Source organism: Arachis hypogaea, chromosome 15 (genome assembly GCF_003086295.3).
Source record: "Arachis hypogaea cultivar Tifrunner chromosome 15, arahy.Tifrunner.gnm2.J5K5, whole genome shotgun sequence".
NCBI lineage: Eukaryota > Viridiplantae > Streptophyta > Magnoliopsida > Fabales > Fabaceae > Arachis > Arachis hypogaea.
The window spans coordinates 129586787-129613579 of record NC_092050.1 but is presented as its reverse complement, the minus strand read 5'-3'; the positions used below and the strand labels follow the sequence as shown (position 1 = coordinate 129613579).

The 26793-nt window shown below is 33.5% G+C and overlaps 1 protein-coding gene across 1 annotated transcript; it reads left to right on the top strand.

Annotated features, from left to right (window-relative positions):
• Nucleotides 1-23882, top strand: LOC112750671 (uncharacterized). Its single transcript, XM_025799483.3, has 15 exons — nucleotides 1-593; nucleotides 973-1070; nucleotides 1148-1248; nucleotides 1366-1444; nucleotides 1591-1651; nucleotides 1849-1895; nucleotides 1993-2085; nucleotides 2196-2286; nucleotides 2471-2519; nucleotides 21793-21909; nucleotides 21991-22138; nucleotides 22267-22359; nucleotides 22437-22505; nucleotides 23283-23325; nucleotides 23471-23882. The coding sequence occupies exons 1-15, from the start codon at nucleotides 536-538 to the stop codon at nucleotides 23569-23571; spliced, it is 1248 nt and encodes a 415-aa protein (XP_025655268.1). The 5' UTR covers nucleotides 1-535; the 3' UTR covers nucleotides 23572-23882.
• Nucleotides 23883-26793: the final 2911 nt, after the last annotated feature.

Here is a 26793-nt window from a genome sequence, read left to right as displayed (position 1 = left end):
AATAAAACTGGTGGTGGTAGACTTTCTCATTACACCGTTCATGCTATTCTTCTTCCATAAAAAGGGAAAAAAAAAAGGTACACAGGCTATTCAGAAAGAATCAAGAAATCATCCCATCCAATTATCCAAAGCGACTGTAATAATCAGAAGTAGTGTTTGATATGTAACTACCGAGAGTACCGACAATGAACCATTTTGTCTTCTGATCTCATCGCGAATTAGAGAAATTACAAATTACAAATCCATCAACAGCACAGCCTCGGCTAAGAAACTCTCTCTCTCTCTGTTCCGAAGCTGCATTGCACTTTCGGTATTCTGTTGCCTTCTGTGTCACTTGCAAGACAACAAAATCGCTAAGCGCCTAACAACAAATACGTAACAGTAACACCCAATGCAATGTGCTCATTGCGTTGAGGAGATTCATTCATCCATTCATTCATTCATTCATAAACAATCTCACTAAGTGACCTTTCCTCTCTTCTATAGCCTGTAACGAAGGGGGATCTGTCTTCTCTTTCTCTTTCTCTTTGTCAACATGGGAACTGCAGAAGAAAGAGCCATTGCTGTTATCATGGTTGGAGGCCCCACCAAAGGTACGTTATCTCCCCCAATGAACATCGATTTTTCATTCCAAATCTTGATTTTCTTAATCGCCTCATCTTTCTAATCTAATATTCACTTGGAAATTTCACATTTTTGGTTTTCTTCTGTGGAATTGGACTTGATTCAATTGTTCAATTTGGTTTGATATCAATAGGCTTCGAACAAAGAGTAGAGCCACAGATCTTAGATTAGTTTAGACCTGTAGAGTGACATTGTTTGTTTGTTTTTTTTTTTAATTCAAATTAAAACTATTTAGCAATTATATATTATATTGATGTATTTGATTTTCTTGTGTCAAATTGGACTTGATTCGTTTTGTGGATTTTGATATCTATGGTTTCTGTGTTGTATTGTCTTTGGATTTGGAAGGTACTAGATTCAGGCCATTGTCATTCGACATACCTAAGCCACTTTTTCCATTGGCGGGACAACCCATGGTCCATCACCCAATTTCTGCTTGTAAAAGGGTATGCATTCTGTAAAATTCAAAACGTGTCTATCTTGTCTGCAATGTTGTTTTCAAAATCTTGTTTGTGTTTTGCAGATTCCTAATTTGGCTCAGATTTATCTAATTGGTTTCCATGAGGAACGCGAATTTGCATTATTTGTTTCCTCCGTCTCAAACGAGCTTAAAGTCCCTATTAAGTAAGCTGTTTCTTCCAATCATCTTATAAACTTTCAGCGGATTTCAAATTTTTTTTTCATGGTAGTATTTTTTATTGAGATTGCATTGGTTATTTTTGTCTTCCATGCTAATAATAGATATCTGAAAGAAGACAAGCCTCACGGGTCAGCTGGTGGTCTTTATAGCTTTAGAGATCAAATCATGGAGGATGATCCGGTTTTTGTCTTTACCCATGTCTTTGTCCATTGTTGACTATAATAAATTTGCTTATCATATGTTTGCTATATGGTATGGCTGAAATGGTTTACGTGATCATGCTGATTAATTATCCAATGACATTGATCACATTTTTTGTATGGCAGTCACATATTTTTTTGCTAAACTGTGATGTTTGCTGCAGCTTTCCACTACCGGAAATGCTCGGTAATTTCTATTCTGAAATTAGACTATAACTTTATCGTCTAAGCAACTTTTTGATGCTGCTTCCTTTTCTATTCATTGTGTCATATTCCGGATTACGTTTGCAGAATTGTAACTCTGAACCTTCCTTGAAATGTCTTAATAATTTTTACATGGCTGGCAGAACAACTAATTGGCACTGTCTGCACTTGTGCTTGCAGATGCTCATAGAAAATATGGTGGGATGGGAACAATATTAGTTGTTAAGGTTGGACAATACAACACACAAAATTGTTATGTTGTTAGCATGAAATTTTGGTGATTAGCATTCAATTTATTTTATTTATCCATTTTCCATGTTGAAGGTTTCGCCAGAGTCGGCCAGTGAATTTGGGGAATTGGTGGCTGATCCAGTAACCAATGAACTGTTGCATTACATTGAGAAACCTGAAACTTTTGTATGTTCATAATATAAGCTTATACTGTGAATTGCCGAACAAAAGTTTGAAAATGTTTCCTCTGTTCCTGCTATTTTTTGACATCTTATTTGGTAACCAACTGAATGCAGGTAAGTGATCTAATAAACTGTGGTGTGTATATATTTACACCAGATATATTTACTGCAATTGAGGGTGTTACTACTCAGCAGAAAAATAGAGGTCAGTAAATATCCTAGGCTAAGAAAATATATCTTATAATTAACTAAACATGAACTCGCATTTAATTAAAACATTTGAAAATCTTCACACCATTCATTTGTTTCGTTTATAGGAACTTCAAGATTTGTTGAGTTTGTCATATTGTATAGAATCTCATTCTATTTATATTGCATTCTATTTTCAGCTAATCTAAGACGTGTCTCCAGCTTTGAAGCAATGCAGCCAGACACAAGGTTTGTTCTTGTGAAATATAGTTATTAACTTATTATAGGACTTGCAATACAACCCAAATAATTTCTGAAGAGAGAGAAATTTTCAAATATTTTTTGATCGAAATATTTTATGATTGTCCTGATCATTTCACATCAGCAGCAGCAATTCATAAAATAACTAAAGCTTAGATTTGAAATGACTAGAAGTGCATGAAAAGGTTGAATCATGATTAGATCCTTTTCCTGAAATCGAAAGAAACTTTGAAGTTTATCAAGTTTTAAGACTTGTGAGCTGCGGAAGAGATTAGACATATTCATATTTTAAGTAGAAAATTTAGGTTCACTTTTAAATCCTATTTCTAACGATTAAGACAGTATGTAAAGTTAAGTTTCATTTTAAAATCAATTTCTGAGGTGCTTAAACAAAAATAACAAACTATAATAAAAGATAAGGGAGTTCAAAAGATGGTTAACCAGAAAATATATTGGTTCGGCTAATAATGCCTCCGGTTAGTTCTAAACAAGTATTGAGAGTTACAAGATAATATTTTCTCCAAGTCTTCCTAGGCTTAACTTGACTCAGATCCTCAAGAGTTTAAGAATTTTATATATTATTGTCTTAAACCTTCTCAAGTTTAACTTGATTCAAATCACCATTAAATTTAAGAACCTTATATATTCTTGCTTCAAGTCTTCTCTGGCTAAAAATGATCACTACAAGATCAAAGTACAGAGCACAAGCAATGGTGTGTATAGTTGCATGTACAAGATCTGAAATTCTTGTTCTAAGAGATTATCAAGTGTAGGAACTATTCAGATATGTGCTTATTAACAACAACAAAGTCTTGTCTCACTAGGTGAGATCGGCTACATGAATCAAACAATGTTATTGAGTTTTATCATGTACCATGTTTACAGAGAGATCGTTTACATGTAGATCTTGTTTGACTACTTAATAGATGGTCTTGCTAGGTCTTCCTCTGCCTTTTACCTCTTATCCATCTTCCATCTCATCTACCTTTCTGATTGGGTGCTCTGTCGACCTTCTTCTCACATGTCCAAATTATTTGAGACGCAATTCTACCATCTTTTTCACAATAGGTGCTACTCAAACTCTGTCTCTTATATATTTGTTCTTCATTCTATCCAATCGTGTATGACCACTCATAAATCTCAACATCTTCATCTCTGCCACACTTAACTTAAGTTCTTGCTTCGCTTTGGCGCCTAACACTCTGTAACATAAAACATAGCTGGTTTCATAGTAGTGCGATAGAAGTTACCTTTAAATTTTAAAGACACTTTTTTGTCACATATAAAACCAAACGCACTCCACCATTTTAATCAACTTGCTTGGATCCTATGATTTACATCCTGTTCAATCTCTCCATTATCTTATATGATGCACCCAAGATACTTAAAATTTTTAAATTTTCGTAAGATGTTTTCTCCAATCTTCACCTCTGTATTAGGGTTTTCTTTATAGTCGAACTAACATTTCATATATTCCGTCTTACTATGGCTTATGCATAGATCATATACTTTTAGAACTTCTCTCCATAAATCGAACTTCTTATTTAGGTCTTCCTTTGACTTTTTCATAAAGGCGATATCATCGGCAAAAAGTATGCACAATGACACAGGCTCTTATATATACTCTGTGAGTATTTTCAAAACTAACGTGAAAATATATGGACTTAAAGATGATCTCCTGGTGTAATCCTATACCAATGAAAAGTTTCTTTGTCACACCACCTTGAGTCTTCACACTAGTTGTAGCCCATCATACATGTCTTTAATTACACGAATATTTGTGATCCTTACTTTCTTCTTTTCCAAAACCTTTCATAAGATCTTCTTTGGCACCTTATCGTACGCTTTTTCCAAATCAATAAACACCATATGCAGATTCCTTTTATTACCACGATACCTCTCCATCATCCTTCTTAACAGGTATATCGCTTCGGTGGTGGATCTTCTGGTATAAAAACAAATTGGTTTTCTGTTACTTGTGTCTCTTGCATCAACCTCCGTTCTAGCACGCTTTTCTATAACTTCATGGTATGACTCATGAGTTTAATCTCTCTATAGTTCCACTACTTTGTATATCCCCCTTATTCTTGTAAATAGGTACCACTGTGCTCTTTCTTCACTCATCTGACATCTTTTTTTACCTTAAAATTTCATTAAAAATTTTGGTTAACCAGCTGATGCCTTTATCTCCAAGGCACTTCCAAACTTCCATCGGAATATTATCGGATCCTACTGCCCTGCCATTTTTCATCCGCTTTAGAGCTTCTTTAAACTTGAAATCTCGAATCATTCGATAGTAATCGAAGTTTTGCTCTTCTTTCCTCGTGCATAACCGACCAAGGCTCGGAAGCGTCTTCTGTCCTTCATTAAATAACTCGTAGAAGTAGCTCTTTCACCTTTCATTGATCTTCTCCTCTTGAGCCAAAACCTCTTCATCTTTTTTCTTTATGCACTTAACCTGATCCAAATCTTTTGTTTTTCTTTCACGGCTCTTTGCGATTTTAAATATACCTTTTTTCTCCTCTCTTCGTGCCTAAAAACTGGTAGAGACCATCATATGCTCTTGTTCTTATTTCATTTACAGTCATTTTTGTCTCTTTCTTAGCTGTCTTATATTTTTCCCAATTATTTGTATTACGACACAAAGACCACTCCTTAAAGCACACCCTCTTTGCCTTTATCTTTTCTTGTACACTTGCATTCCACCATCAGGACTCCTTGTCTCTTGATTCCATCCCTTTAGATTCATCAAAACTTTTTTTTTATTGTTTTTCTAATAACTTTTGCCATTTTCCTCCACATCTCCTCCGCACTTCCATTCTCATCCCACTTTGCCTCTTCTGTTACTCGTCTTAGGAAGTTTTTTTGTTCCTCATCTTTCATCTGCCACCACCTTGTAACACCCTACTACACAGAGTCTTATGCTTAAGTCATAAAGTTGAGGTAGCAAGGTATTACGACCTCTAAAAGTAAATATATATATATATATATATATATATATAGTTGAAAGAAATTTTAAGTAGAAGTCTATGAAGAAGAGTTAAGCAAAGCGTTAAACAGAAAATCGCATCACTCGTGTAAACGATAACTATGAGAGAAGAATTCCAAAGATACATATAGCAAGGCTTTCGAGTCGGCTCACGAAGTTAAAACCGGCCAAAACATATATATGTATATATAGACACACACACACACACACACACACACACACACACACACACACAAATGAACCCAAAAGTAAACCAAAATAGAAAATTGACCTATTTCTCCGAGTCAACCTCTAAGAGGGACAAACATAAAATACAAGGTGGAGATCTTATATACATACATAAATATAAACAAAGATACGACCCTGAGTCCCAAGAGTTCTTCGCTTCATCAGCGTCTCCAGAATACAGAGTGGTGCTTCTCAACCTGCATCTGAAAAACTATATTATACGGGATGAGAATCGGGGATTCTCAATATAGTTAAGGTGCCCACATATCTAACATATAATGTCTTGGGAAAGCCGAAGGCAATCCTAGAACTTCCAACATATAATTAAAGCTTATAAAAACATAACTAAATCATGAGAAATGAAAATAGGCAACTAACTAAGGATCTTCAGTCTAACTAAAACTCCCCTTTCCAACTCCTCCGAACCTCCCAACTGCCATCGGTAATTTTATATTGCAAACACAATTATATCAAGAAAGGAAATCACAAACAGAAAGCAGATACAACAATTAAACAAGTAGCGAGTATTTATGTAGTCAATTAGGCATTCTAAACAAATCGCACCAAACAAACATATAAATGCATATGGTGCATGCCTGTCCTAGTGGCTGATGTGTCTCATCTGTCGGTTATCTAGCCAACCCGACGTGTCCGGTAGCTAACCCGGGCACAGTCTCTCTGTTGTGCCTTATTACCATTAGAGGAAATCTGTGCCCTGTCACCATTAGAGGGTATCTGTGCCCTGTCACCATTAGAGAGTATCTGTGCCCTGTCACCCTTACAAACCAGAGAGAAAACACAAGCACATTAACATCCAACACTTTCCATCATGATTCATTCATTAATCCTATAGGCAACCCCGACACACTTGCCACACGTTCAAGCTTCCTCAATCAATCATTAATCATATGCATATACATGCCCAGTCATAATTCAATGTTTATCACAGTCATCTGGCTCATAACACACACAACAATTCCAGCATCATACTCAGCAACTCATACAATCATCATTAATCATGTTTTATCATTAATCCTCACTTTACTTCATCCACAAGTTACCACATTTACTAACTTATTCTCATTACTTAGGCTTACTATTAAGACTTAGGACTAAAAGGATGACAAATGGAGACTTATAGGTTTGAAATTCTATTTTAAAAAAACAAAAAATCATATTTGCTGAAAACAGGGTCACGCGTACGCGTGAGCATGTATGTTGGCCCATTATGTGTACGCATTACTCAATTTCGTGTATGCATGCAGACCAGGTAGAATCGACTGGTCGCGTACGAGAGTTTCGCGTACGCAAAATCCTCATGTCACGCGTACGCGTGGGCGAAGCATACGCGCGGACATACGATTTTGCCCGCGCAAGGGGTGCATGCGTACGCATGTAATGCAGCAACACAAAAAGCTGCTAAGTCCCATTTTTTTCAGTTTACGCACCAAACTTTGATCGAGCATAACTTCCTCATTTTAAAACATTTTTCCTCCGTTCTTCGAACGACATAAACATCTCGGACCCAATTTTATTTCTAAACAAATTTGACACAAATCGGGGGTCCGGAGACTAAGTTATGTTCCGCCAAAATTGGGCCAAAATCACAATTTTCAACAAAAACCAACAAGCCTCAATTTTCAAACATACACTCCCAATCCTTTTAAAACCAACCAAAACTCAGCCATTCAACATCAAGCATTTTTCCAACTTCCCATTCAATTCTTAACCCACAAATTCTTCCACTTTTAACCAAATCTCAATTCAATAAATTCAATTCCTAATCAACATTTCACATCTCAATTTCCAAATAAATGTTCAATTTCATCAATCACTATGTATACATATCAATATCACATACCAAATCATGTTCACCAACAGGAGTCTCAACCTTACCAACAATTAGGCAATCTTAGAACTTTCAACATATAATTAAAGCTTATAAACATAACTAAATCATGAGAAATAAAAATAGGCAACTAACTAAGGATCTTCAGTCTAACTAAAACTTCCCTTTCCAACTCCTCTGAACCTCCCAACCGCCATCGGTAATTTTATATTGCAAACACAATATATCAAGAAAGGAAATCACAAACAGAAAGCAGATACAACAATTAAACAAGTAGCGAGTATTTATGTAGTCAATTAGGCGTTCTAAACAAATCACACCAAACAAACATATAAATGCATATGATGCATGCCTGTCCTAGTGGCTGATGTGTCTCATCCTAGAACTTCCAACATATAATTAAAGCTTATAAACATAACTAAATCATGAGAAATGAAAATAGGCAACTAACTAAGGATCTTCAGTCTAACTAAAACTCCCCTTTCCAACTCCTCCGAACCTCCCAACCGCCATCGGTAAATTTATATTGCAAACACAATTATATCAAGAAAGAAAATCACAAACAGAAAGCAGATACAACAATTAAACAAGTAGCGAGTATTTATGTAGTCAATTAGGCATTCTAAACAAATCACACCAAACAAACATATAAATGCATATGATGCATGTCTGTCCTAGTGGCTGATGTGTCTCATCTGTCGGTTATCTAGCCAACCCGACGTGTCCGGTAGCTAACCCGGGCACAGTCTCTCTGTTGTGCCTTATTACCATTAGAGAAAATCTGTGCCCTGTCACCATTAGAGAGTATCTGTGCCCTGTCACCATTAGAGGGTATCGGTGCCCTGTCACCCTTACAAACCAGAGAGAAAACACAAGCACATTAACATCCAACACTTTCCATCATGATTCATTCATTAATCCTATAGGCAACACCGGCACACTCGCCACACGTTCAAGCTTCCTCAATCAATCATTAATCATATGCATATACATGCCCAGTCATAATTCAATGTTTATCACAGTCATCTGGCTCATAACACACACAACAATTCCAGCATCATACTCAGCAACTCATACAATCATCATTAATCATGTTTTATCATTAATCCTCACTTTACTTCATCCACAAGTTACCACATTTACTAACTTATTCTCATTACTTAGGCTTACTATTAAGACTTAGGACTAAAAGGATGACAAATGGAGACTTATAGGTTTGAAATTCTATTTTAAAAAAACAAAAAATCATATTTGCTGAAAACAGGGTCACACGTACGCGTGAGCGTGTATGTTGGCCCATTATGTGTACGCATTACTCAATTTCGTGTATGCATGCGGACCAGGTAGAATCGACTGGTCGCGTACGAGAGTTTCGCGTACACAAAATCCTCATGTCACGCGTACGCGTGGGCGACGCGTATGCGTGGACATGCGATTTTGCCCGCGCAAGGGGTGCATGCGTACGCATGTAATGCAGCAACACAAAAAGCTGCTAAGTCCCATTTTTTTCAGTTTACGCACCAAACTTTGATCGAGCATAACTTCCTCATTTTAAAACATTTTTCCTCCGTTCTTCGAACGACATAAACATCTCGGACCCAATTTTATTTCTAAACAAATTTGACACAAATCGGGGGTCCGGAGACTAAGTTATGCTCCGCCAAAATTGGTCCAAAATCACAATTTTCAACAAAAACCAACAAGCCTCAATTTTCAAACATACACTTCCCAATCCTTTTAAAACCAACCAAAACTCAGCCATTCAACATCAAGCATTTTTCCAACTTCCCATTCAATTCTTAACCCACAAATTCTTCCACTTTTAACCAAATCTCAATTCAATAAATTCAATTCCTAATCAACATTTCACATCTCAATTTCCAAATAAATGTTCAATTTCATCAATCAGTATGTATACATATCAATATCACATACCAAATCATGTTCACAACAGGAGTATCAACCTTACCAACAATTAGGCATATCAATCCATATCACTTACAACTTTACATGCTTTATCAACAATTAGCACCACTTATAATCATTCAACCATTATTCATATATTCAACTCAATCCATATCATCCAACAATTACATAAACAATTCAAAATCCTATCCTAGGGTTACTAGCCTAAGTTTTCACATTACATTACATTTTAAATACAGGAAACTGAAACTATACCTTGGCCGACTCCCCGCTCAACTCAGAACACTTCCAATTTCACTTTTTCACAAGCTCTCAAGGCTTTGACACCTCCATGAACAGATTTTCAACACCAAAAGCTTATTCCAAGCTTTCCAAGACCTCAACCAAGTTCCAACATACACATACACACTACCTAAACCACAATATCACATCCAAACATAGCAACTCAATACCCAAATGCCTAAATTCAAGAATTTTACTAGGGTTTGAGATCTCTTACCTTATCCAAGGATCTAAGAGGCAAGACTAAGCCTTCCCTTCAAGCTATTTGGATCCTATAACATCAAAGAGCCCAAAATCTCAACACTTTATTCTAATATTTTCGAAATCAAGGGCTGGAAAACTGAAATCAATTCGTGGCTTACCTCTTGCACAACCTTATGGGCTTTGTAGAGCTCTACGCTGCGGTCGTGTGGCCGCAAACGGTGCGATGATCGGAACTCCGAATCAAAAGTTACAAAGATTTAAAGATCAAGCTAGGTTTATGTCTTTGGAAGAGTGTTCTTCCTTTCTTGCTGCACTTGTAGCGTGTTTGATGATTAAGAGAGGAGAGAGGGTGTTCTTTAAGTGTCTTGGGCTGAGATGGGTTGGGCCTTGGGCCCAATACGGGCCCGATTTGCTCGGTTCGGCCCGTTCGACCCAATCTTGGGCCAAATTCTTTAAATTAAGTGTCAAACTTTTCGTTTCAATTTTCTCTACCACATTAAACTATAAAATTTAATTTTTTAATTTTCTTGATTAATAAATAATTAATAGCTAATTATTTACTAATCTCTCAGGTTTTACACACCTCGTTCTTAGGTTCTTCGTATGATGTATTTTCTTCAATTTTTGCTTAAAGCGAAAATCCATGACGAACATTCTATGTTGTGTTGTTAAAAATATTACAAAGAATAACTTAGATTACAAACAGTTAAAATAACTCTTCTGAGCTAAAAAGAGTGTACCAAAGAAAGAAGAAAATATGAGAACTTGAGAATGAACATTTAGCAAGATTTTTGAGCAGCATCTCATTCTTCTTAGTTCTTTTTTAGGCTCCGTGACATATATATAGTGAGAGTAAGCCATAATGACATTGAAAATCTTTTTTTCTTTTACTGTGTACTTGAGTAGTACACAACTTTTTTGCTTTGTATAGTACTTTTAACATACATGAAAAATTGTTTTGTACTTATAGTAGATGACCGAGAAACGCTTCTTTTTCAAAAGCTCTAGCTTGATCAACACGCTCACATTTTAAAGCCAAAATGTTTTTCGTTAGTTTGGATGCTTTTCTGAAGTCTTGTGATGACGTATTCCTTGCTTCTAGGTGTTGGAATTAAGTCTTCATATTTTTTGAGTTGGGGTGGTAACTCAAATATGTTATGAGGTGTTTTCACAATAAAATGTGCCCTTCTTAGATTTTATATTTTTTAATTGGAATAAATGACAGAGAAAAAAATTTCGAGTACGAATGAATGGAATTTTTAAATTACATTTGTCTTCATTAATGATTAAACTAAATTCAAGATATGGAGCTCATGAGATTTTGGTCAAGTAGCCTAACACTTTGGATATCTAATTACTTACCTTTCTAATTAGATATAATTTTTTTTGCATGTAGTCATTCGTATGTCTATATGTAGATGCATATACTTTGTGCATATTTTTAAGCAGTTCCAGAGGATGAAGTGAAATTGGAAATTGTCATGAAATGCTTTCCTCGTAATTATGCCTGAATGGAAAAATTCAAGTATGAGAAAGAAATTGAAATGTAACTACTTCCCTCATTAATGAATGTTTGTTTCTTTGGTTTGTCTTTCCTCTATACTCCACATTTCCATCATAGGATTCCATTGTACTTGACATAGACAAAGGTGAGAGGGACATTGCATCTTATAATGAATTTTAACTTTATTAGATAGGGACCGATTTAGGTGTTTAGATTTCTTAGGGAGTGGAAAGTCCATTGGGCAAATGGTTAGGGACCGAAAAGGGCATTTACTCAAAAGAGTAAAACCTCACTCTGGCCTTTAACTATTCCGTTAACTTTCATTCTGCTCCTCATCGATTGGAAAATGAAATTGCGGTTCCCTAACGATTAAGTCCGTTAGACATTCTACTCCCTTCATTAATGTTTTCGTCCAGAACTAACAGATTTTGTCTATGTATCACGTTAGTTGATGACGTGTCAAAGAACCATTCCAAAGGACAAAATGCTTCCTACTATGTCAGCAATTTGCTATAGTAAAATAGGACAATTAAATCTCTGAAAAAAAATTTTAGGAGACACTTAAACCCCTAACCAATTTAAACATAAACCTATAATGAACCATGAAGTAGGACAAGTATCCCTAAATTTCAACAAGTTATTGTACCTGCTATTGCACGGGTTGTTGGCCTTGGTTGGTAGTAGCCTTAGTTCCTTGCTGTTGCTTCTTCTGTTGCAGAGATTTTGTTTGATGACATGTGCAAGAAAGGGTTGGTCTTGAATGGTGTTACTTTTACCACTTTGATTGATGGACAATGCAAATATGAAAAATTGATTTGGTCTGGAAGAATTATCAGGTAATGATCAATCAAGGCATTAAGCTGGACTTGATCACGTACAATGTGCTGATCAATAACCTTTGCAAGATTTGCGATTTGAAAGAAGTTAAGAAACTTGTGAATGAGATGAGTGAGATGTTTAAAATCTAACAGGATCATGTTCACAACACTAATAGATGGATATTGCAAAGATGGGGACATGAAATTTTTATTGGAGATCAAGAAAAAAAAATTGAAAGGAATTGAACTTGATGAGGTAGTTTTTACTATGCTCATATAAGGACTTTGCAGAGAAAAAGAAAGAGAAGGAGGAGCAAGGAGAGGCTGCTGCCAACCAAGGCCAGCAACCAGTACAGCAAATATAATGGCTTGTTGAAATTTAGGTATACTTGTCCTATCTACAAGAATAAAGGGGATATATATAGTTGCGAAAACTATAGAAGGATCAAGCTCATGAACCATACCATGAAGTTATGGGAAAGGGTTATAGAACGGAGGTTGAGACAAGAGACACAAGTAACAGAGAACCAATTTGATTTTATACTAGACAGATCCACCACTGAAGGTACATACCTGTTAAGAAGGATCATGGAGAGGTATCGTAGTAATAAAAGAGATTTACATATAGTATTTATTGATTTGGAAAAAGCATACGATAGGGTGCCAATGTAGGTCTTATAGATTGAAAAGGAAAAGAGTGAGAAATACATATATTCGTGCAATTAAAGACATGTATGATGGGGTTATAACTAGTGTGAAAACTCAAGGTAATGTGACAGAGAAATTTTCTATTGGTTTAGGATTACACCAGTGATCATTCTTAAGTCCATACCTTTCCACATTAGTCGTGGAAGTACTCACAGAGTATATCCAAGAGCTTGTGCTATAGTGCATGCTTTTTGCTGATGATATCGTCCTTATGGGAGAGTCATGGAAAGACTTAAATAAGAACTTGGATTTATGAAGAGAAGCTCTAGAAGTGTATGATTTCCGCATAAGTCATAGCCAAACGGAATATATGTAATGTAAGTTTGGCCGTCGAAGGAAAAAAACCCTAATATAGAGGTGAAGATTGGAAAAAACATTTTAAGAAAAGTTAAAAGTTTTAAGTATCTCAGGTGCATCATACAGAATAATTGAGATATTGAATAGGATGTAAATCATAGAATCCAAGCAGGTTGGTCAAAATGGCGGAGTGCGTCTGATTTTGTGACAAAATAGTGCCTTTAAAACTTAAAGATAAATTCTGTCATACTATTATCAAATCGGCTATTCTTTATGGTACAGAGTGTTGGGCGGCCAAAAGAGAGCACGGACATAAGTTAAGTGTGTCAGAGATGAAAATGTTGAGATAGATGAGTAGTCATACGCGATTGGATAGAATAAGGATAGAAGATATATAAGAGAGAAAGAGAGAGAGAGAGTAGCACCTATTGTGGAAAAGATGGGAGAATTGCGTCTCCAGTGGTTTGGACATTGAGAAGAAGACCGACAAGCACCCAGTCAAGAGGGTGGATAAGATGGAAGATGGACAAGGGGTGAAAGACAGAGGAAGACCATCTATAAGGTGGTCAAACAAGATTTACATATAAACGGTCTCTCTGTAGACATGATACATGATAGAGCTCGATGACGTTGTTTGATCCATGTAGCCGACCCCACCTAGTGGGACAAGGTTTTGTTGTTGTTATTGTTGTTGTTGTTGTTGTTGTTGTTGTTGTTGTTGTCCTACTTCATGATTCATTATGAATTTATGTGTCTATGTTTAAAATAGTTAAAAATTTAAGTGTCTCCTAAATTTTTTTAGGGGTTTAATTGTCCTATTTTACTGCAGCATATTGCTGACACAACAAGGGATGTTTTATTCTTTGGAATGGTTCCTTGACACATCATCAGTTAACGTGATACATAGGCAAAATCCATTAGTTCTAGACAGAGACATTAACGGAAGAGATAGAATGTCTAGCGAAGTTAATCGTTAGGTGCTGCAATGTCATTTTTCAATCGATGAAGGGCGGAATGAGAGTTAACGAAATGGTTAAGAGCCGGGGTAGAGTTTTACTTTAAAAAAATGCAGAAAACAAAAGTTGAACTTTATGTAAATTCAATATATAATTTCTGGTGTACATCATAAAATTATCATTCATCAAAAAAGGATCTTGAAATTCATGATTATTACAAATAGAAATGAGAAGAATTACTAATTTTGATCTATGGTGATAATGGTATTAGGAAGAATTCATTTTATCTATTCCTTTGGCTTTTTAATTCTTTCCTCAATTGAGTTATTGATGGTGAACGAAGAAAGACTTGATTGATAGGAAGAGGGGATTGAATTCTAGTTTTCTTTTTATAAAAACTAACTTCCATCAAGTTGGTTATATTTTTTAAATAACCATATAACTTTCTTTATTTTATTATTTAATTAAATATTTATTAAATCAATAAAATAAGACACATCACACATGAGACATAATATAATATAATTTCTTATCTTTTCCCACTTGGCTCATGTGCGGTTATTTCAATTGATGGTTTAAGAAATATATTTATCATAATGCACATTTTTAAGCAATTAGATGCATAGCTTAATTTATCATGATAAAAATAGAACTAACATGAGTCATAGCGGTTGTACGTCACCTAATCGATATAGTCCCTTCTATGTACTACAAAGTTAGTTACATTTTTAACATGAGCCATAATTAGGAAGTATATAACATAATTAGTCCAACAATAATGCCTTCATTGTAAGACAATATCTACTTATTCTAATTCTCATATTGATACAACAAATTGAAAAATCAGGTAATACAGAAACATTAATTCATTTGAGCTCAAATTGTTAATATTCATACAACACAAAATTCATTAAACATACATTGATCCTATAAACACATAATACCCATCTTTTCAGTAGGACTAGTAAATATTTCGGGCGGTAACTCTTTGGTCAAAGGATCAGTAACCATAATATTGGTGTTAATGTGCTCTATTGACACTCTTTGTTTCTGAACTTCTTCTTTAATGACAAAGTATTTCAATTCCATATGCTTAGCACATTTGGAATACTTGTCATTTTTAGAAAAGAAGACTACTGCAGAATTATCACAATAAATTTTCAACGGCCTAGCAATATTGTTAACAATTCCAAGCCCTGAAAAGAAGTTCCGTAACCACTTAGCTTGAATTATGGCCTCAAAGCATGCCACAAATTCAACTTCCATTGTAGAAGTAACAGTTACTGACTACTTTGCACTCTTTCATGATATTGCTCCTCCAACTAATAGATACAAATAACCAAAAGTGGATTTTCTTGTATTTACACTACTAGCAAAATCTAAATCTGAATATCCAATCACTTCAAGGTGATTAAATCTTCTATAAGTAAGCATGTGTTTATTTGTCCCTTGCAGATATCTTAAAACTTTCTTTGCACCTTTCCAATGATCCAATCCTGTATTACTTTGATATCTGCCAAGCATACCAACTGTAAAATTGATATCTAGCCTTGTACAAGTCTGAGCATACATCAAACTCCCAACAACATATGCATATGGAATTCTTTCCATCTGTTTCCATTCCAAATCATTCTTTGGACATTGCATGAGACTAAACGTGTCCCCTTTTTGAATTGGAACGGGTGATGTTGAGCATTGTGTCATTCTGAATCTCTCTAATACTTTATTAATATATGATTCTTGAGACAATACTAATAATCCTTGTGATCTATTTCAGAATATTTCTATTCCAATCACGTAACTTACCTTACCCATATCTTTCATATCAAAGCTATTAGAGAGATATTTCTTAATCTTGCTTAATAGACTAAGATCATTAGATGCAATCAAAATATCACCATGTAGAACTAAAATAATGAATTTACTCTCACTGACCTTCAAATATATATATCGATCAACGGTATTTTTCTTAAATCCAAAGAATATAATAGTATCATTAAATTTGATAAACCATTGGCGGGATGCTTGTTTAAGTCCATATAGTGATTTTTTAAGTTTACACAACATGTTTTTTTCCTTCAACTAAAAATTTCGTTAGTTGATCCATGTAAACATCTTCTAAATTCCCATTAGAAAAAGCGGTTTTTACATCCATTTAGTGTAACTCTAAATTATAATGAGCCACTAAAACCAAGATAATTCTTAAAGGGTCTTTTCTAGAAACTGGTAGAAAAGTTTATCTGTAATCAATGTCATCCTTTTAAATAAAACCTTTGGCAACAAGACGAACCTTGTAGCGTTCAAGGTTGCCATGAGAGTTACACTTAGTCTTAAAGACCCATTTACACCCAACTCTCTTGTATCTTTTAGGTATTTTCACAAGGTCCCATACTTTATTTTGTTCCATTGTAAGCTCATCTTTCATGGCGTCTAACCATTTATCAACATTATCACCATTAATGGCTTGTGAGAAAGAAACTGGATCATTAGCAATACTCAAGTCAATGTCTGACTCTTGTAAATACACCACATAGTCATTAGAAATTGCAAATCTTCTTTTTCTTTAAAACCTTCTTAATGACATTTCTTGTGGTTGTTCTATTATCAGCTCCTCATTAATCATGGGAATAATAAGTTCTTGTTCCTCTTGATTATTATTTAGTCCAACAACAACATGATTAATAATGTGTAGTTCATGTTGATTGTTATTGGGCTCAATAATATATGGAATAACAACTCTAGAAGTAGAAGTACAAGTTGAAGGAACTTGTATTCTTCTTTAATCTCCATATTTTGTGAAGTTGTACTCCTACTAATCTCGTCATTCTCAATATACTGTGCATTGCCAGTTTCAACTATTCTTGTACTATGAGTAGGACAATAAAATCTGTACCCTTTTGATTTTTCTGGATAACCAATGAAATACCCATTGATTGTTCTTGCATCAAGTTTTTTTTTTCTTGTGGATTATAAAGCTTGACATCTCCAAACATGTAGATGCCTTAAACTAGGTTTTCTTTCGGTTTATAACTCAAAAGGAACTTTAGGATTTGCCTTACTAAAAATCCTATTCAATAAATACATAGCAGTTTTTAAAGCATACATCCACAATAATATAGGTAAAAATGTATTACTCATCATTGTCCTAACCATTTCTATTAAAGTACGGTTTTGCCATTCTAATACACTGTTTTGTTAAGGTGTACCTAGCATTGTGTATTGAGCACATATACCACGTTTTTCAAAAAATTTAGCAAATGGACTTGGATTTTATCCTCTTTAATCATATCTTGCATAATATTTACCATCTCTATCAGATCAAACAATTTTCACCTTTTTGTCCAATTGTCTTTCAACTTCATTTATATAAATTTCTAAACCATTAACTGTCTGAGATATATCATAAAGTAGATAGACATAGCCATAACGTGAATAATCTCAATAAAGGTGATAAAATATTTTTTCTTTATTGAAAGAGTTTACATCAAAGGATCCACATATGTCAATTGTATAATTTTAAGTTGGGTATTTTTTGTGGCTCCTTTCTTTGTGTGTTCTATTTGCTTTCCTTTAATACAATCCACACAAATATTAAGATCAGTAAAATCCAAATTTGGAAGAATGTCATTTTTTATCAATCTGTCCATTCTTTTTTTAGAAATGTGTCCTAAACATTTATGCCACAAGCAAAACGTTCATTCACTAAACCATGTTTAGTGCCAACTTTATGATGTAAAGTCATAAGTAATTCGGCATATAAATTATCAAGATTAAATTTATATAAACTATCAGAAAATATGCTAGATCTAATCATATAGTTGTGCTTAAACAAACTAAAACAACTATTAAAGAAATTAAAGGAGTATCCAACAACATCAAATTTAGATAAAGAAACTAAATTCTTAGAAATACTTGGTACATAAAAAAAAATCTAGCAAATCTAAATGATATTCAATGTCAAGAATCAAACGATAAGTCCCAACAGCTTCTACTGAAGCTTTATCTTTATTTTTCATGTAGACAAACTTTTCATTTGACCTTATGGTTTAGGTTGTAAGGAATCCCTGCATCAATTTAGAAACATGAGTTGTATCTCCATAATCAATCCACCATGTATTACGAGGAACTTCAATTAAGTTTGATTCAATACATACATAAACATAATTAAGCTTATTACTTTTCTTTTCAAACCAAGTCTTCTTCTTTAGACAATTATTTTGAAAGTGTCCAGGTTTCTTGAAGAAATGATACTTGTCTTTCTTTTGGATTTTGGGAGAGGACTCAGCAGTCTCTAATTAATGGCCATTTCCCTTTCCCTTTCCATTCTTCTTTCCAACTTTCTTCCCAACTCCTTGATGGTTCAAGTAATGGATGGAATAATTTCCTTGATTCTTAAAGTCTGGTTTCCTCTTGAACTAGCATGCTATGCAACTCATGCACATTCCATTGTCCTTCATGGTATTATAGTTTATTTGGAAAGGACTATACTCAGACTTTAATGAGTTCAAAATGAACTGTATAAGAAAATTTTTATCCACATTCATTCCCAAAGAGTGCTGCAATATTTGTCATTTCAATGACATGCTCATGCATAGTATGAGAACCATCAAATTTCAAAGTGGTCAAAGTATTCATTAATATCCCAACAAGAGACTTATCAACAATTTAAGAGTGCTCTTCCACAAGCTTCATAAATTATTTAACATTATCAGTCTTGGAAAGAGCTGACTTGATGTTTGCTATGCTCATCTGCATGAGCATAAGACTAAGCCTGTTTGATTTTTTTCAAGCTTTATAATAAGCTTTTTCTTCGTTGCTATTAAGAACAGTAATAGCAACAGGTTTCTGAACTTGAAGTGCCAAATCAAGATCCAATACACCAATGTGAAATTGGACTTTTTTAGACCAATAAAAAAATTCAGCCCATTATCTGAACTTGAAGTGCCAAATCAAGATCCAATACACCAATGTGAAATTGGATTTTTTTAGACCAATCAAAAAAATTCAGCCCATTGAACATTGGAACAGATGTAGCATGCAGATGCAACGCAGAATTGCTACAATTAATACATACTTAATATTAACATTGAGTCATAAGATAACACATTATTCATATTCAAAAAGTATTCATAGAAACATTCAAAGTATATTAATATTCTTCTTTGAGTGATATATCAATATACAATAACACAATGATGCTAATAAACTTAATTTTATTTAGCAAAGATACATGCACCAATTAAAAATATTTAATATCTTTGAATATTTAGATACTAGTAACAACACACATATGCTAACAATCATGTTCCTTAATTATAAGATTAACTAATCAACCTTTGGGTGATCTTTAAATGTCTCATAATAATGAACTTTAATTAACATAAAAATAATTATCATTTAACATCTATTTTATATGTAATTGACACAAATTTATAAACATGGAATTAACTAAAATTTTTAGATTTGACCATTTTGGTAATTAACAAATCTCAAAATTTCAATACAAAACTTTTTTTATTATTACAAAAATAAAAGACAAAACCATACTACATATACATTCATTTACTAAATAAAATATATGATTACTAAAGAAAGCAAAATCTACCGTTCATAATGGTCAATTATGTATGTGAACATGATATGCAAGCATAATAGCATAACGTAACTTCACCAAAGTAATATGCCATGCCTTGATCATTTAATTCATACGACATTCATCGTATATATGTGCAAACATTGTAATCCATTATAATCATATAAATATCTTGCAATAAATAATCATACACGAAAACATGTAAACTAAAAATATAGTTACAAGTTCCTATAACTACAGATTTCGTGCTAAATTAGTTTTGCAGTAAAATTTTTATTTTTATGGATAATCACAAATTTCATAACCTAAAAGCTTTAATACCACATGTAAACTCAATATATAATTTTTTAGTGTACATCATAAAATTATCATTCATAAAAAAAGGATCTTGAAATTCATGATTATCACAAATAGAAATGAGAAGTTACTAATCTTAATCCATGATGATAATGGTATTAGGATGAATTTACTTTATCTATTTCTTTCCCTTATTTCTTTCTTCAATTAAGTTATTAATGGTGAGTAAAGAAGAAAGACTTAATTGATAGGAATACAGGACTAAATTCTAGCTTTCTTTTCATAAAAACTAACTTCTATCAAGTTGGTTATATTTTTTAAATAACGATACAACTTTTTTTATTTTATTATTTAATTAAATAAATATTTATTAAACCAATAAAATAAGACATATCACACACGAGACATAATATAATATAATTTCTTACACTTTAGATCTTTTGATCATAAAAGTTCAAACATCATATTATAAATCATGTCTCGTAGAAGTTTAAGTTGTTAGGTATAGGTAAAGTAAGAATTTAATTGAGTTTTGTTATGAAGTCATAAGGTGTTTTTCCAAAAGTACTCCTTGTACACTAAAAATCAACCACTAAATCACCCACCATGTATTTATATATATTTATATTGATTCACACATTTTTTCAACTAAATAATCATTTACCAGAATAATAGAATAACCAAATCTGCAATGGATGAATAATCAAACTTGTGTACAGTAGTCTAACCAATTCTTTTATAAGATGTCAAAAATACATGTATCTGTTCTCAGTAGCCAATTCACGTAGCATGGTTGATTTTTAGTCGTGCATAAATATATTGTTTGGAATATTTTCCACATGGCATCATTCTCAAATAACCATGAGGTGTATGGTTCAGTCAGCAAACTGATTGGGTAGATTTTACCTGCACTGCCTGGCAGGGGCGGAGCTAGTCTTTTTTTACAGAATTGTGTAAAGAGAAAAAGGGGGGGAGAGGATATTTTAAAGTCTCGTATACAATGGTGACATAAAATATTGTACGAGTAATACATTTCAAACAAGAAACATAAAAGGTTCTAATTCTTAAGTATAGAATCATTTATGGTGGAGAAAAAATATAAGAGAGGAAAAGAGAATTAAACTATTGGATACGTAATTAAACTATGATATGCATAAAACAACTTGAGCGAAAAGAAAAGAAAAAGAGAAGGTACTTTTACAAGAAACATGGTAATTGGGCAACACAAGGTTCCACCCCTGCTGCTGGGGTATGATGCATGGTAGATGCACCACAATGCCAGTACCAGGGAGGAAGAATTTTTTCTTATTTCAAAACCATTTGTAATTGTTTTTTGTGTATAATTTTATATATAGGATCTACTTCTTTTGGTACAACTTGAGCCTTGTGAATAACGAGCTATTGCCTGCTTCATTTCTCTCTTTTAGTTTCTCAGCTTAGCCTTCATTATTGAGGATACATTTTTCATCACATATTGAGATCATTAAGCTTTTGGAAGAAATAAATCAATTACATACAGCGAGGAAATTACAGCGACAGTTTACTTTCTGTTTTGTAGCATTAGAACCATGGTTCATTGTTACATCTGACTTTGAAGAACTCTTCTGCAGGAATCTTTCTTCCGATTATGTCAGATTGGATCAAGATATCCTCTCACCTCTTGCGGGGAAGAAACAGTTATACATTTATGAAACCAAAGACTTCTGGGAACAAATCAAAACTCCTGGGTATGCCTGATTAATAAGTTACTTGTTCATAGTTTCCTTAATGGGGAATTATCATTAGAAATGATGACTTAATTTCTGCAGAATGTCCATAAAATGTTCTGCCTTGTATCTTTCCCAATTTCGTCACATCTCGCCACAACTATTGGCAAATGGAGATGGTAATAAGAAAGCCAGCATCAGTGGTGATGTTTATATTCACCCATCTGCTAAAGTGCATCCAACAGCAAAGGTTAATGTTTAAGAGCTTTGAAAATAAATAAATAAAAACAAATATTTTATAAAAAAAATCATCTGCCACATTAGATACCTTATGGCATGCAAAATTGCAAATTGACTTATGCAAGTGTCATTGAACAGATTGGCCCTGGTGTATCAATATCTGCAAATGCTCGTATCGGAGCTGGTGCAAGGCTCATAAATTGTATCATCCTAGATGATGCAGAAATTAAGGTTGGTTTACAATGTTATCAGTTTGAAATGCATCACCATTTCCACTATGTTGTTTTATATTTTGTTTTGTTTAACAGGAGAATGCTGTTGTCATTCATGCAATTGTCGGATGGAAATCTTCTATTGGACGCTGGGCCCGTATCCAGGCAAGTTTATAAATTTTGATTTTGATTCAAATAATTCTGAAAACTAAACCCATGTTTTGTGTTTTCTCTTAGAACAATGTACCCCATCTGTATATCTGATAGATTGAGGCAGTTAGAAACTTAGAATAATTCATTATAATGTCATTAACTTTGGAAAGTAGATATTCACATTTATGAATAGTACTACACACATCTTCAGCCCGAGCACCAGAGCATAATCTGTTACTACATCGAATAACATTAAGCGTAGAAAAGGCATGGCCTAGTTTGCTTTATTTTTCGAAGACATGTTTAACAACTAGCATTTAGTTGTAATATGATTTTGACAAGAGATATGTTATTTGTACTCATTCTGGTTTCATACACTGATAGAGCGTGAGATCCACATGGGATGGGTCACACACCCCATCCAATAATGGAAACTTTTGTCAAACCAATATATGGGTTGTTGTCAAACATCCCTATGACTATAACCGAATCATTTTAAATCTTGTACAACATTGAAATTTAACATTATATACTTTTCTTGGCCTTTACCTAGCATGAATGTTCCCTCTAGCTCTCAACAGGAAAATCCATTTAACCATATCAAATGTAATTTCCAATTAAGAAATCCATTCCCTGAACTAGCCTCTTACATTTTTATAATCAATCATGTTGACGGCAATGTGCCACATTCATGACCTCTTGACAGTGTTACTTCATTACATTTTCACCTTCTATCGTTATATTTCATTTATTTTTCAATGTATTAGCTAACTTGATAAAACAATTCAGGCTAGCGGAGATTACAATGCAAAACTTGGGGTTACTTTGCTTGGTATTTTTCTCAACCACCTCTGAATATTGTTTCTCATTTATTTATTTTTATCCTCAATATTTTCTTGATGTTAAGGAAGTATGAAAGAGAAAAATTAAACGTACTAATTGTGCGAATTTTTGTTCGGTTAATTTGGTGAATCCAGGAGAATCTGTGATAGTAGAGGATGAGGTTGTGGTTGTTAATAGCATTGTCCTTCCACACAAAACCTTAAATGTGAGAGTTCAAGATGAGATTCTTTTGTAAACTCCCCTTATTGCTTTGCTCCTAGTGTTGGCCTCTTCTTTTGCTTGTGATCTTGCATGGGATTATGTATGATTTCTAGTTTTGAAGCCAAAAATGGCTACATTTGTGCTTAGTACTCGATTCCATGCACACATCCGCGGTGCTATCAAATGAAATTATTAGCAAGTATATGACATTTCTTCAGCCATTGACTTATAGTAGATATTAAGTTTTACAAAACTACTATATGGACACAAAATGCTCATTATGTATTTGTGTATAAATACATGTGGTGTTTAATTTATTTTTAATATGTATTTTATATTTTAACACATATTTTATACATGTGACTGATTTGGTAGCTGATTTTTAATGTATACATTGCATGGTTGTAATTTTGCACTTATTGGCATTTTAATAACTAATTCATTTCAATAGTTAATTTATAATAAATTAACTTCTGCTATTAATCTGTATGATAACTTGAGCTCACCTACTCTTGTTACAATTATATAGCTGAAACTAAAGAAAATCTTTTCTGTTAAGTGATGAGCTCACCTCACATTTTATGTGATATGGAACGTAACTCAGAGTAAGATGAAAAATTAAAGAATAGGACTCCTCTACTTCAATTTAATTTCCTGATGCTACAGTTAAGGGAATCATTCTACTTCTCCCGTTCACATCTAAGTTTTTCAAAAAAAATTAAAAAAAAGTTTCATTCACCAAAAATTAAGGGGAAAAAAGTGGCTATCAGGTTTTAAAGAGTTTTTATATCTCATAAGGTTAAAACTCCAACTCATATGTTCACTAACATAAAAATGGATCAAATCATAACTAGGTCTAAAACAAACAAAACAAACTAAAATAAACATAAACATAAAATAAATACTAAAAAAGTGATGCCTATTTAATTCATCTTGACTAACGAGAGTTTTCAATACATCTTGTAAATAGTAATATGTTTGACTTTCTATAATTGTTAATCATTGTCTTGCCCAATTCTTGATGCATCTCCTGAACAAATGATTTAGCCATATTTGCAAAACCTTCTTTTATTCTCTTAGTTGATACTCTTGTAATTGGACCAATTAGTATATGACAGTTCTCAGTTTGTCCCACAGAGCTCGTATCATTCCCTCCCTCATGAAAAAGATTCGTCCTTGAATCTGCATCCAAATCAAAAGGAGATAGGTCGGAGACATTAAAAGTAGCTGACATATTATATTCACCTGGAAGGTCAATCTTGTAAGCATTGTTATTGATTCTTTCGAGCACTTGAAATGGACCATCACCCCTATGGTCTAACTTGAATTTTTTTTACTAGGAAACCTTTCCTTGCTCAAATGAACCCATACCCAGTAACCAGGTTCAAAAACAAATTATCATCGACCTTTATTCACCCTTTGAACTGTCAACATATTTTTCTTTTCAACCAACTCTCGTGCTCTCAAGTGCATTGCTTTAACCTTTTTAGTTTTACCTTCTGTATCCAAGCTAATAAGATCACTCAAAGACAAAGGTAATAAGTCCAAAACAGTTAAATGATTAAAACCATACACAAGTTCAAAAGGAAAAAAAATCTGTAGAAGAATGAATGGTTCTATTATAAGTAAACTCAATAAAAGGTAAACAATCTTTCCAAATTTTAAAATTCTTACCAACAACAGCACGTAATAAGGTCCCTAATATTCTATTTACTACTTCAATTTGACCATCAGTCTGAGAATGACAAGTAGTAAAATATAATAATTTTGTGCCTAATTTACCCCATAAAACTTTCCAAAAATGATTCAACAATTGTACGTCACGGTCAGAAACAATAGTTTGGAAAATACCATGTAATCACACAACCTCTCTAAAGAACATATCAACAATATTTGTTGCATCATCAGTTTTATGGCATGCAATGAAATGAGCCATTTTACTAAACCTGTCTACTACAACAAAAATACTATCTCTACCTTTCCTAGTTTGAGGCAAACCAAGAACAAAATCCATAAAAATATCAACCCACGGATGCACAGGAACAGGTAAGGGGGTATACAAACCATGTGGTAAAAACTTAGATTTAACCTATTTACATGCAATATACTTAACACAAAATTTTTCAACTTCTCTATGCATGTGTGTCTAGTAAAAATATTCAGATAATACATCCAATGTCTTATGCACACTAAAATGACCCATCAAACCCCATTATATGATTCCAGAATAAATAAGTCCCTCATAGAACAAGCAGGCACACCACTTCTATTACCACAAAATAGAAAATTTTTATATCTATAAAATTTGTTAAATGCACAATGTTCACAAGAGGCATAAATAGCAGAAAAGTTAGAATCAGTTGCATATAACTCATTTAAAAACTCAAATCGTAACAACTTAGAAGTAAGTGTAGTAATCAAATCATATCTCCGAGATAAAGCATTAGCAACGACATTCTCTTTACCTTGTATAAAGGCAATCACATATGAAAATGTCTCAATGAGTTCTACCTATTTTCAAGCTTACCTTGTCTCTTTTAAGTGCTTCAAAGATTCATGATCCATGTAAATCACAAACTCCTTAGGTAAGAGGTAGTGTTGCCAAACCTCCAAAGCCCGAACCAAAGCATATAATTCTTTGTCATAAGTTAAATATTTGTGCCGAACTAAATTCAACTTTTTACTGAAAAAGACAATGGCTTGTATTTCCTGCATCAAAGCAACACCTATACCAATCCCAAAAGCATCACATTCGATCTCAAAGGTTTTATCAAAGTTAGGTAGAACAAAAATAGGAGCAGAACACAAACAATTTTTTAGAGTATGAAATGCAATTTCTTGTTCCTTTTTTCATTTAAATCCAACATCGTCTTTGATAACCTTTGTGAGAGGTGCAGCAATGGTATAAAAATTTTTCACAAATCTCTTGTAAAACTCAACTAACCCATGAAAACTTCTTACCTCAGAAGCATTCTTGAGAGTTGGCCATTCATGAATAGCCTTCACCTTTTCTTTATCAACCTCAATTCCACTCGCACTCACAACAAAACCAAAAAATACAACTTGATCAATATAAAATATGCACTTTTTAAAATTGGCATATAATTTTTCTTTTTGAAGCACTTCCAAAACAGGTAAAACATGTGACAAGTGGTCATCCAAAGTGCTATAAATGAGAATATTATCGAAATAAACAAAAAATTTACCCAAAAATTCTCGTAAAACATGGTTCATTAGACATATAAAAGTATTAGGT

Excerpts from the sequence above, each read along its gene's own strand:
- LOC112750671 (XM_025799483.3), top strand. The coding sequence starts at position 536 with ATGGGAACTGCAGAAGAAAGAGCCATTGCTGTTATCATGGTTGGAGGC. Across the intron at positions 1,445-1,590 it reads AAATCATGGAGGATGATCCG|TCACATATTTTTTTGCTAAA; the intron begins GTTTTTGTCTTT and ends TTTGTATGGCAG. Across the intron at positions 1,896-1,992 it reads GAACAATATTAGTTGTTAAG|GTTTCGCCAGAGTCGGCCAG; the intron begins GTTGGACAATAC and ends TCCATGTTGAAG.